This window comes from Gadus morhua, chromosome 13, assembly GCF_902167405.1.
Source record: "Gadus morhua chromosome 13, gadMor3.0, whole genome shotgun sequence".
Lineage (NCBI taxonomy): Eukaryota > Metazoa > Chordata > Actinopteri > Gadiformes > Gadidae > Gadus > Gadus morhua.
The window spans coordinates 8,654,911-8,667,043 of record NC_044060.1 but is presented as its reverse complement, the minus strand read 5'-3'; the positions used below and the strand labels follow the sequence as shown (position 1 = coordinate 8,667,043).

Sequence of the window (12,133 nt, the reverse complement as noted above, 5' to 3'; positions counted from 1 at the left end):
AGAACTGCTCCATTCATGATTCAAAGTTCGGCCCATCTTTATATACTAACCTAGTACGACGACGGTACCGCTTGATAGGGTCATCAACAGGCCACTCTTGTCAAGATTCATACTAGTTAATCTAATCCTATGTAACTTCCTGTCTCTAATTGGATAAAAAATTAAAGGATTACAGTCAAGATTCCTTTGATGCTCAAAGGAATGAGCATCATTGCCAATTCCAGATTGGAGGCTGCTGTGAAATTAAATAGTTTGGAATTTGAGAAAAAAATTCAACCGTTACAATTATAAAATCCAGACAAAGACCACGGACTGCCTTATGTCATTTATTTCATGTACAACATGAGACAATATTTTCATTAAAAAAAACCCTGTACAATTAATGTTAACATGCTCAGACAAATAAGGACCAGAAAAAAACAACCATTAAAACAGTAAAACACTCTGCTTATGTACAAATTAATTACAGTCCTAAACACGCTTCTTCATAAGTCGACTTGTATTGGAAAAGGACATCATGTTGCTCCTAGCAGTGGGCCAGTTGTCCAATAGCAGAGGGAGCAGAGGGAGGGAGAACGTATCGACACCACTCCCTCACTCGATTTCAGTGAAGCGTGCGAACATGGCTTTGCGGACTGCGTCTTTGTACGTGTCGGAGGCGGTGAGGTTGTAGTTGCTACCTTTGGTTCCGAGACCGGCTCCCTTCGTTCTCAACTGAGCCTGGAAATGACCAAACGACGAACAAATTAATTCCACAGCCGGATTTTTGTATTTTTTCAATTCATACGCTGATTTGCTGAACGTAGGATGATGCTTAACAACCAACGGAGAAATGATATTGAGTGGTACCTGAATGGGGGCGGTGATGCCCTGCTGGTTTCGACCGAGCCCTTTGCCCTCTCTCCAGCCCATGGCCTGTAGCATCTTGTTGCCGATATTGTCACTGTTGAGGCCGTCCTTATTGGGCTGCTCATAGTTACTGCAAGGAAATGGGACGAAGGGAGACTTAGGTTAAACGTCATCTTGATTAAAATTAAAATCATGTAAAAAAAAAAAAGGCCTGCAGATGGAATGCTCAAGTGCCTTTGATTAAAGCATAAGCCTCCAATAACACACATTGAACCCGGTGACTACAGTGCAACGTTTTCTCGTGCAAGAGTCACAATCTTGAGTCGGTTCTACAGACAACTGAGTGCTGATGTTACAGGTCTGTGGAAAGTCCACGATTTTCCAAACACGCGACCATCGATACCTTCAGATTCTCTGCAAAGCTGACGGCTGAGAGATCCACTTAAATACACATCAATCCTGTATGAGAGAATACTTCTTCCACAGGTTGTTCTCTAGTGTCACAGCTCAACATCGTCCATCCCTTGAATGTGGCCAACCCCTTCCACAATGGCAGCGGCCAAGCCAGTTTGCCCCCCTCTGGCCCCAAGATAATCCATTACTCACTTTCAAGCTCGCGTGTAATCAGCGACTTGACTGATCAGCGCGAATCAACTTTGGCTGTTATGTGATAATAAGGTTCAGTTCCAGGTATTATGTTGCTTTATAAAATATATTCAGTGATATAGGTCACACAAGGCTAACTGAAGTATTATCTGCATAAAAGATTAGGCAAGGGATTCAGAATAAAAAGGAAATCCATGATCCAAGTTTAAACTTACATGACGACTGGTGGCGGCTGCGCAGCGAATTTCTTCTTCTTAGGAGCTGGAGGTTCGGGGATGCCGTACTTCTCTCTGCGTTCAGCCGCCCGGTCTCTGTATTTCAACTGTGCAACAAGAGGAGGGAACAGCCTTTAGAGTTGGCCACTATCATGCTACTAGCCTGACAGTGGTTAAAAAAAAAAAAAGTTAATTCACAGTGCCCATCTTCCCTTGACTGAATGACACCGAGCCGCTGTTCCGACACATTGAACACCCCACTGAGGCTGTGCTGTCCGTCACTTGAATCGACAGAACGGACAGCTGGCCTGGGCTCCCTCGACGTACTGCGCTGCCATGGTTACAGGCAAAACCAATCATGCCCATGCTTTGACAAATTATTTTGCCTGACTTATTTGACTGATGGTATAAAGTGCCTCGTCACAATCTATTTCGTAGCCTAAACGTTCAAAGTTTCCCAAACCGTGGTATAGGTCACAGTAGCCAAAATAATTCATTGTAGCCTGAATAAGATTCATTTTGTACTTAATAGCACCCATTTCCTATCCTAGCTCAAATGTAAGAAGGCTAGTAGAACAGGCCTTTACCTACATTTGTTGAGCCAAGAGCTTAACATGCCTTTTATTCTGAAATGCATAAGCTTCCGATTCAAACTCGGCACAAAATAATGGGCTTTAAGATTGAAGATGAAAGCGTGTGAAAGTGAGGGGCTTAGGTAGCCCACCCTGAGAAGGTAGATCAGTTAGTCAGACATCCAAGAAAAGCAGGTATGAACATTGTCCAAACTTTTGGTGACGTTGCACAGCAGCACTGGTGCCATTTACCACACAGAGAGAAAACAGCTGCTATTATGGATTAATAATAGCAGCAATAAAACAAATTAAAGAAATCATTCGTTATAAGAATATTTGGGGCCGGTCACAGTATATCCAGCAACATACCTCAGTCTCCTTCCTCTCCAACTCCTCAAGCTCGGCCTCGGTTAATTTGGATCTACGGAGAACTTCCAAGTTTTGCTGCAAAGAAAGAAAAATAAAGAAAGACAAGATCAGTTAAACAAATCGTTCCACCAACAATGACCGTCTTAACCAGTGATTGGTTAGTCACTGCTGTTCAGTGCAAGCGGTAACCTCACCTTGTGCAGGTCAGAGAGCTGCTGGTGGCGGACCAGGCCGTCCTTGTTGGGGAACTGTCTCCTGCACAGCAGGCAGGCCATCTTCTTCCAGTCCGTCAAACCGTCTTCTCCGCCGTAGTCCTGCTCCGCGCTGGCAACCTCCTCAGGGTCACTGTCCCCACTGTAGGCCGCCACTAGACCACACTGTTGGGTAAACAAGTTAGTGACTGCCGCTGAACCAGCGTGCGTCCAAACCGGTTTCTGTTGTCCCAGAGGAAGGACGACGTCGGCCAGTCTCACCTTGCTTGCGTTTACAGAGCTGGAGGACGGTAGCTCTTCCTCCACTCCTCTCGGTAGCTCTGGCACGACGTCCTCGAAACCGCCCATCTGCTGAGAACAAACCCCCCACAAGGCCGTTTACAACCGCAACACAGAAAGCACCGTGAGAGATCTTCTGAACACAGGAGGAGGGGTCAGTCAAGGTACCTTCTTCTCAAACAGGCTGAAGCCGGCGTCGGCGGCGGCTGCCTCTCTCCGCTCCTCGTGACTGACGGGCTGAAAGCTGCCCTTGAAGTTCTCCTTCTGCCTGTTGAGACTCTTGGCCCAGCGCTCCATGTCCTTGGCGATCTGGGAGAGGCACAGCCGGGCTTTAGCACAACACTGAGATACCTTTTCCACACAATGCGTTCTCTTACAATAAACAAATATAATCCAGAGATTGCAGCCAAAGCAAAAAGATACACCAGTATCGCCAATACGCGCAAGTTCCAACCTGCTGTGCAGTCTTGCTCTTGGGCTTCTCCTTCTTGTCCTTCGCCTCTTTACTGGTGCCTGCTGCGCTGCTGGGGGCGGCCATGCCGTCGCCCGTACTTGCGTCGGCCGCAGCGGGGACGTACGTCTGCTTTTCGCTGTCCCAGTAAAGGTACTGCTGGGTCTGGGCGTTGTAGTGATACTACAGGGGGGGGGGGGGAAACGGGGCGACACGCCGCGACGTCAGAGCCCATTTTGACGGAGTTTCGGCCAAACACACGGGTTAAGTCGACAGGTTGTGGGGTTGTGCATACTTGGGAGTTTGGATCGTAGAACAGGCCCGTCTGTGGGTCGTAGTAGTAGCCAGAGGATTCGTCGTACTGATAGGTGGATATGTCCGGGGCAGCTGTCGGAAGCAAAACATATTTGACATGAGCATACGATCGGATCGCTCGGGCTAACCGCCTAATAGCATCTACATGTTCAATCCCGCACCAGATTTAAGGAACGGTTGAAAATGTAATTCAAGTTTGAACTAAATGAATGCATACATAGTAGTGCTGTCAAGAGATTCAAATATTTAAATCGCATTAATGCCATAGTTAACTCACGATTAATCGCAATTTTCTTTCTATGCTAAATATCCCTTGATTTCTTTGTCCCATTAAATTCTCATTTTGATGCTCTTATCAACATGGAGAAGTGCATCGGCTTGCCTTGTGCAAATGTTTTTTTATTGATAACAACATTGGCATATATGCCAATGTTGTTATCAATAAAAAAACATTTACTGATCAAAACAGGACGATACAAAAAAAGGGAGCCTATAGTGCAATTAAACGATGAACATACAAACATACGAACATACGATGAACATAGAAGTCAGGCTACTGCTTCTTTGTTTTGAGCCCAAAAAAAGTTATTACCAAAAAATAAAAAAATTGCGTTAATCGCGTGATAAAAAAATTAACGCCGTTAGAATTGGTTTGCGTTAATAACGCGTTTAACTGACAGCACTAATACATAGCATAATGAATTCAACAACACTGTAGCCAGGAGGGATTGCTTGACATGGGGTACAGCGTGTTCATACCAGAGTGAGGATTCTGTCCGGAGGCATGTGGCGCGGTGGTGGTGGCAGCTGCTCCGCAGACGGCTGTGGCAGCTGACGGTGGCCCATGATGGTGGGCTGTGTCCGGCAGGTGGCCGACGCGAGAGGCCTACAAGGCGCACTAGTTAGGGGAGGCCTCGGAAAACGACCACTCAATAGCATTGTGGAAACGCAGCATGCAGTGCGAGGAGCAGTGGCTAGGGCTTTACCATGACCGCCGGCTGCCCGATGATTTGTGGCTGGTACACCTGCGCGGTTTGGGAAATGATTACCCCGGCTGCAACAGGGGCCGCTAGAAGGAAGGAAATATATTTTGTTTACTACAACTAACTCCACGATCAAGATCGTCAGATTGAGACAAACAGTGTGCATGTCGATTTGTAAACTTCACAGAAAAAAAATGTAAACCGATATATATTACAATAGATGGGACCATATTCCGTTTTAAAAAGGGGAACCATTAGTTCACTATTTGAACTACAATAAATAAAGAAACAATTCCCATTTTCATCCAAGCCTACCTCCTAGTATGCCGTTGGCCTGGGAGGATTCTGGCACAGCGGCGGGTTGGTAGTACGCCTGGAAGTCCTGTCATCAAGCAGTCATACACAGTGGTTAACTGGTTACCAAGTCATGCATGACCAGCGGTGAACACCTTTCAGAGCGGGTGGCCGTTGACCCGAGACACAAAGCCTCCCGGGGCTGGCGGTGATGTGCAGACACAGTGTCTGGACTGACCTGAGACAATGGGGCGTAGCCCTCCTGCAGATAGCTGTACTCCGACATGGCGTCCGGGCCCTGCTGTGCCTAGAGACAGAACAAGGGGCCGTTTGCTTTGGTTCTCCCGTTTGATATCCACACGAAGCACATCCGGTGTGTTCTGAGAGCACTGTGGACCTACTTGAGTGGAGGACCACTGGGCGGCAGCGATGGCCGTGCTGGCCATGGAGAAGGCACTGATACGATTCCCGTCGGAAAGCAGGAGGTCCCTAATAGAACAAGTCGTTTAATTAAAACAAGCTGGTTGTTGAGTCATAGGCCAGGGCTTCATACACTAGGAGAAATCCCACAGCAGGCTCACAGGGGACGTACTTCCTGGCACTCTTGGCGTAGTCCACGCCTATCGTCTTCCCGTCCAGCTTCAACGGAGGTTGCAGCCCCTGCAGGATCGTCAGCAGCTGAGAGGCCTCCTGGGAAAGACAAGGATGCGGATTATAAGATTTATTTTATTTATTCACGCTATAGTAGCAAATCGACTACACAATAAAAAAGGGTACATTGAGAGCAATAGTCACACGGTATGAATCATATTGAAGTGAAGGAATGGGTTACAAATATTGTAGACTGTTTACCAAAGGAGAGGAGAGCTGCACGAAGGCAAAGCCTCTGTTCTGTCCCGTCAGCTTGTCTTTGATGAGGCGGATGTTGTTGGGCAGGAGATTGGCGTAGGGCGCCAACAGTGTCAGGATGGCTTCAACCGTGGTCAGAGGGGCTATATTTCTGAGGATGATCGCTGCACAGAGAAGAAAAAAGAAGAAAGAAAGAGGGGAGAAATAGCCATTAATAGCGATAACGTGTCTCGCGAGACCTGCAGGGGCAGAGCAGCCTCGTTCTTCATTAGACGGCGGTTGAGGTCGGGGACTAACTTACTGTCCCCGTAGAAGTCTGGCGTGGGATGGGGCTCAGAGACTCCGGAGGGGCCGCCGCCTTCACCCTCTGTTAAGAGAATGACATAATTGACATGGGGACATTAGCGTCGCTTCCCGAGTTGGGGTTTTATTTCCCACTGCATTGGCCTACATCTTGTGCATCTGTCCATCTCAAATACCTTGCCCTAAGGCAACAGAGGGAACCAATGGGAGTGGTGTTTGGATCGACTGTCCTCCTAATGCCCCACTAACACGGCAGTACCGTCTAGTGGTCAGAACGTTCCACTCCCAACCAAAGGTTTTAGGGTGTCAAATTCCCTGCTGATCTTAAACTACCAACTAAGCATGCCGGAACAAGATGCCCAGCTCATTGCCTAACTCTGGAAGACCTACATCTGTACTCACAATTCGATTTTGAATCTGCACTTATCGAGTGAAGCAACTCGAGTGAAGCTTCCCACTGAACAATGCAGGCAGGTCTGGCACATGGGCATCTATTGGTTTTGCCGCGTGCTGCAGCCCAGCACTGTGTCTGAGGACGTCCAGATGGCTGCAGCTAGCGGCCTCTTGTTTGACAAACTACTTACCGGCTTTGGTTGCTCCACACCTGAAGCACTTCAGCCTCCTCCGGAAATTGTACAGGCCACACTGAAAGTAACCGTTTACATCATTTTTATTGATTATACAGCTAAGGCCCTGAATAGTGCTGCCTTAAGAAAACACTCATCCAATTTGATGCAGCATACCGTACTTACCTGTGATAAAGACACCTTTGGCTTATCTACCCCTTACCACCCCCCAAATAAGTTCACGATAAGATAAGACTAAAGGACATCACATAGCGCTACAAAGAGGCTTAGAAATCGAAGTGGATCTTCTGTACAATCACAGACGGGGCAAAGTGGCTATGAAATCGAGCCAGAGCAGCAACTTACAGTGTTACATAGCCAGTCTTCAAACTTGTTCCGGGGGTTGCTGTACTGCATGTCCACATATTTGCCTTGGATTGTCAGACGTTTCTGCAAGAATGGGAGGGAATGAAACAAAATCAGTCCTGTTTTCGCGCTGGGTCCTGTTCTCTACAGAGCAAGTAGTGATGGAAGGGAGAAGAGGGAAGCCCTCCACTCTCAGATAGACTGTGAGTTAAAGGCAGCCATATGGGTGTGTATGTGTGAATGCTGCATAGAGGGCTGTTTAAAAAAAAAAAAAAAAAAAGTGTTTGGGACCCGAATGCCCAGACTGAGCTGGAACAAATGTCATCCTGATGGAATTGTTTGACTGCCTTCTGTAAAACCAGAGGTGGGCATCCCGCACCAAACAATAGAACAGAGAAAATGAAAGTCATAAATAAAAACAAATTCTAGGTCTCGGTTAAAGAAAAATGTTGAAGTGGAAGTCTACATTCAACACGGCAATGCCACTGTTCTCTTGTTGCGTTCTCCGGGGGGGTTTCAGTGATAATATACAGTCCTTCTGCGATGACAATATCATCATCTTTAGCGTTCTGGGAGAAGCAACATGAGTGCTTGTGACCGTGTATGGAGATTATTCAGCATCCTTTTTTATACTATATATTTGCATTTTTCACAGTGCTTATTCAATGCATTCTGGTTGCTGTTTAGATAACTTTTCATATCCCCAAGGTAGATTCTAGGCTTGGCGATTGTAAAGCAACCTGATTGGTCTCCATCCATCGGGTAGCATCTTGCAAGTGATAAAAGTCCACGAAGGCGAAACCTCGGCTTATACCTAGAGACAGCATTCAAATATAGACGGGAGGCGTGTTAGTCAGAGTCCAAGGGCATATGTTTCAAACTCTTGTCACAAACTGCTTCATGACGCAAGTCCTTTGTTTGGGCAAACATTCCCTACCAGTTTGACCATAGCAAGACATCTTGGTGAACGTCACTTCTTATACCACATAAGTGTGGTAGACAGACTTTCACTTGACATTTTCCAAAAAATGAATATTCCTGCTGATTCCTACTTACCCTCTACATCCACAAAACATTGGAATAATATGGAGGCCATTTTGTTTTTTGGTTCCTTGTAGAATTAATCCAAAACCAGTCTTCTACACTGCCATTGCGAAACAGGACTACACAGAAGCAGTTTGGCCCTATGGTCTGACACCTGGGGATGGAAGGGATCCATGGTACACTTGGCCCTCACCTGTCTTTTTCTTCACCAGCCTGATGTCTACTGGCTGTGGGCCTTCCAGGGGTTCAATTGCACCTCGAATCTGGAAACAAACACAGAATCCCAAATGTTATTTTACAGCATTCAAGATGCAGCACCTTATTCAAATACTAAAATGAATTCCCAATAGAAATTTGAACGGTCCCATCTCCGAGTCAAAAATAAGAAGATTGGTTCCATGGTGGACAAAATCAATACTTACTTCATCCTCAGTGATGTTATGAGGCAGCCCCCACAGCATGATGGTCTTGCTCTTCCTATCATCTCCGGCTTCTCTACGGAAATCCTGCTCGGGGTAGTCTCCATCAGAGTGATAGCCGTCTTCTGATCGGTCACTATTCCGCCTTTTTCGCTCTCTCTGGTAGATCTGTGCAAAGAGATAAGAAGGTTAGGAGGGCAACTGCTAAGTATGGTTGCAGTTCAGGAATACACGTCCTCTGCAGTGCAGGGAAAAAAACAATGGCTGGAATGGGCTTCTACCTCTGGACTCTGGTCTCGGTTTCCTCGCCGGTCTCCGTCATAGCGGTCACCGCGTCTGTCTTCACCCCAGCGCCGCATATCGTGGTCTCGGTCCGGTTCTCGGTCCTGGTCACGTCCTCTTCTCTCCCGCCACTCCGAGTCGCCACGTGACTGATCCGAGCCATATCTGCCGCTTCGCTCTGTGCGACTAATCCTATCCAGAAAATCCATGAGATGCACAAAGAATTGTACACTTGTTAAAATACTATCCCTCTAAAAACAATAAAATAAAATAAATGAATTTGTCCTCTATTGATACTGGAATCCGATGACCCATAAAAAGCCTTGCCATACTCAATGGTCCGTATTGTGGTTATTTAAGAAATGGCAGTCTCAAATAGCAGATTTTAGATTAGCATCTAAACTCGGATAGTAAAATAGCTAGCATTTCACTCTCTCTAAGGGCGAGGGAGTCGCCTTACATGGAATGAATCTCTACTGGAAAAAACCTGACGGGTGACACTTGCAAATAAACATAAGTTCATGCCCATGGTCATAGCAAAGCCACGTCTTAGTGCAAATAATAAACATTGTGTGTCTTGAGGTTTAGAGCAACATAAGGCATGAGATTTACGTGATAGAATCGTATTGTTACCTATGTTTGATAACTTATGTATCTTATCATCGTTTGGTTCTAACGTATTTGAAAAATAGACTAACGTGATTTACGGATGAATTATAGTTGTGCAATAATGCATTATTTTACATGCTCTATGCCCTATATTATAACCAACCCTGTCCTGTACTTTAACTCGGTCATACAGTGCCATTCGTTTTTCTTTAAAACACAAGTCAGACAGCAATCTATTCAGGCACGAAAGCAGTCCAATAAGGTGGCCAGGTATGTTTTTTTTTTTTACTCACCGCTTGTCGCCCCCCATGTCTCAACAGATTCACCAATAACACGACCTTAAAACAAGAACAAAAGTCTCCATGGAGACAACAGGAGCATCACTAAACAGTTGGTTCAGTATTTAATTAACAGAGTATGAACGATGCCAACCCATTACCGAGCTGATCAGCAAAAACGAGGCGTTATATCGAAACATGTTAAAAACAAGTCCGTTCACTCCCGCACCACGACCTCGTAGCTCATACGTTCCAAATGAACCAAACTCACGTATTTATGGAGAACGTGTCGCACCGCTCAGATTGTGTTATGAATGGGTGATAAGCAGTTTTCAGATTCAATTACTAGCTTGATTGCAGTCACCATCTAAGCCTCAATCATTGGCAATTCAACGACTCGCCTAACCAAACCTCCGAAATCTGCGATGCGTCCCCTTTCTTTATCCCAACATGCATCAGGGCAAAACGAGGTGCATGCTGGGTACTTTAGATAGATCGTGAAGAGGTTGGTTGGGGAGGTTGGAGCTATATTTGGGACACGATCCATGCATCCATGGTTTGGAGGTTTATTTCTATAATCTACGGTTTGTCACTTAACTGTTAACCTGAATTTTCTGACTCGAATGATTTCCAACTGTAAACATGTATCAAAATTAAACATTTGCACTTTTCACATGCTGAAGTAATATGTAGGCCTACCTAAATGTCAATGCTACATTAGAGATGGGCAGTTTTTAGCAACTAGTCGATGTTTAATTATTTTAAATAAAAAACAATCAAGTCCATTGATCTGAAGTAGGGCGTGGGTCTCAGTCCAATGTTTAACGGTAAGTCGATGTTGAATTGACAATACACCTAGATTTAAAAAATAAACATGGAGCCCACGTACAGAACTTAAAAAAACAAGGGCCTGAGCCCAACTTCAGAAAAAGATGCCCAGATAGTAGGCCTATCGCATTTAATCTAGGGCTTTACTGTTTCACATTTCTTAGCAAAATAGCACAACAATACAGACGTCTATTTTTTAAGTAATTGACACGATTTATATAATAAGACATACACAAGAAAACAGACAAGTCATTATGTTCCCTTTATTACAGCATGAAAACGAGTTATTAAATACCAACAATATACTCTACATGGCCATAAGGCTGAATACACAACTAGTGAAGCATGGCATGGCACAGGGGGGTTATCCATTTATTACCCTTTTGTATTAATGAACTAATTTGTATTAATTAAATATAAAGATGCTTAATATTGTATAGAAACAAAAGGAAAAACAGAAGCATTTGCAACAACACTGAGAGGGGACAAAAAACGTTCACACATACACACCATATTCATGTATCATATAAAAACTGGACAATTAAACATATTCACATGGTCCCAAAATTGAACATGACTTTCCCAGACATCGAATGAAAAATGTTGAACGGTGGTGAAGGGGGTCGGGGAAGCTTGGATTTCCACATCCCGCGAAGCTTCTAGGTTAAAGTCTCTCCTTTTGTGACCTGATTGGAGAGAAACATTCACGTTAGTCGTATTAGTTCTTACTATGATTTTCTTTGCATCGACGCTAAAACGACATGAACCATCAGTGTACGTACTCTCGCTTCAATGTACTCAATCCGCCGTTCCAACGCTGTCAGTTTCTCGTTGAGTGTGGCCAGCCGGGACCGACACGACATGTCTGTAACAACATCTCAACACATTAGGTGTTATGGACGTCTACGGAACCTCCGGCACTGTGTCCAGTGACAGTAAGTTTTAACCCGAACACCGACGGGAACAATATTCATAACACCGAGACAGGCTTCCCAATTACATATAATAATAATATCCCAGTATTCCCATTAAACCGTGTCCCCGAATTCATCAATCGCAGTAACAGAGTAGAAGATGAGATGAGTAGAAAATGAAAAAGAACAATATATAGTATTGGGAGTGGCCGTAAACATCACATTCATCTTACGCTAGCTCGGTCAACTACATCAGCTAGGTTAGCTAGGTTAGCTACACAACTACACCGGTTAATATATCCTATTCTGAATATTATTGAAAGTGCGTTGGATATTATTTTTCTTACCAAAGGAATTCAGGAAGTCAGCAATTTTCTTTATACTGCTTGTGATGACTTCTATGTATTCTCGATTGGCCCAATCTTGGTGGATCTCTCGCTGGACTGGATCTTCCTGGCCCGCCATATTGCTTTGGTTTCAGACTGACTGAGGTACTGACTCCACACGCCGACGGGGGCACCAACGAGCCG

General features: G+C 45.1%; 2 protein-coding genes across 6 annotated transcripts; both read right to left on the bottom strand.

The window, feature by feature from the left end:
- Positions 1-310: 310 nt before the first annotated feature.
- On the bottom strand, positions 311-10,326 carry rbm5 (RNA binding motif protein 5). Of its 5 annotated transcripts, none has more exons than XM_030374037.1 (25): positions 10,133-10,326; positions 9,877-9,921; positions 8,974-9,166; positions 8,696-8,860; positions 8,467-8,536; positions 7,970-8,043; positions 7,230-7,313; positions 6,882-6,942; positions 6,296-6,361; positions 5,998-6,158; positions 5,738-5,835; positions 5,547-5,634; positions 5,384-5,452; positions 5,167-5,233; positions 4,855-4,937; positions 4,628-4,754; positions 3,849-3,940; positions 3,557-3,736; positions 3,271-3,411; positions 3,085-3,174; positions 2,806-2,988; positions 2,612-2,686; positions 1,671-1,777; positions 850-979; positions 311-720 (listed from the first exon to the last, which is right to left on the bottom strand). In XM_030374037.1, the coding sequence occupies exons 2-25, from the start codon at positions 9,891-9,893 to the stop codon at positions 595-597; spliced, it is 2,547 nt and encodes an 848-aa protein (XP_030229897.1). In that variant the 5' UTR covers positions 9,894-9,921; positions 10,133-10,326; the 3' UTR covers positions 311-594. The 5 variants fall into 5 exon arrangements, with proteins under 5 accessions (XP_030229897.1, XP_030229899.1, XP_030229898.1 ...); XM_030374039.1 differs by having other exon boundaries at positions 3,085-3,171; XM_030374038.1 differs by having other exon boundaries at positions 9,877-9,941; positions 10,133-10,321.
- Positions 10,327-10,935: 609 nt separating this feature from the next.
- brk1 (BRICK1 subunit of SCAR/WAVE actin nucleating complex) lies at positions 10,936-12,128 on the bottom strand. The gene is made up of 3 exons (XM_030374046.1): positions 11,951-12,128; positions 11,472-11,554; positions 10,936-11,375 (listed from the first exon to the last, which is right to left on the bottom strand). Exons 1-3 carry the CDS (start codon positions 12,066-12,068, stop codon positions 11,349-11,351), a joined length of 228 nt encoding a protein of 75 aa, XP_030229906.1. The 5' UTR covers positions 12,069-12,128; the 3' UTR covers positions 10,936-11,348.
- Positions 12,129-12,133: the final 5 nt, after the last annotated feature.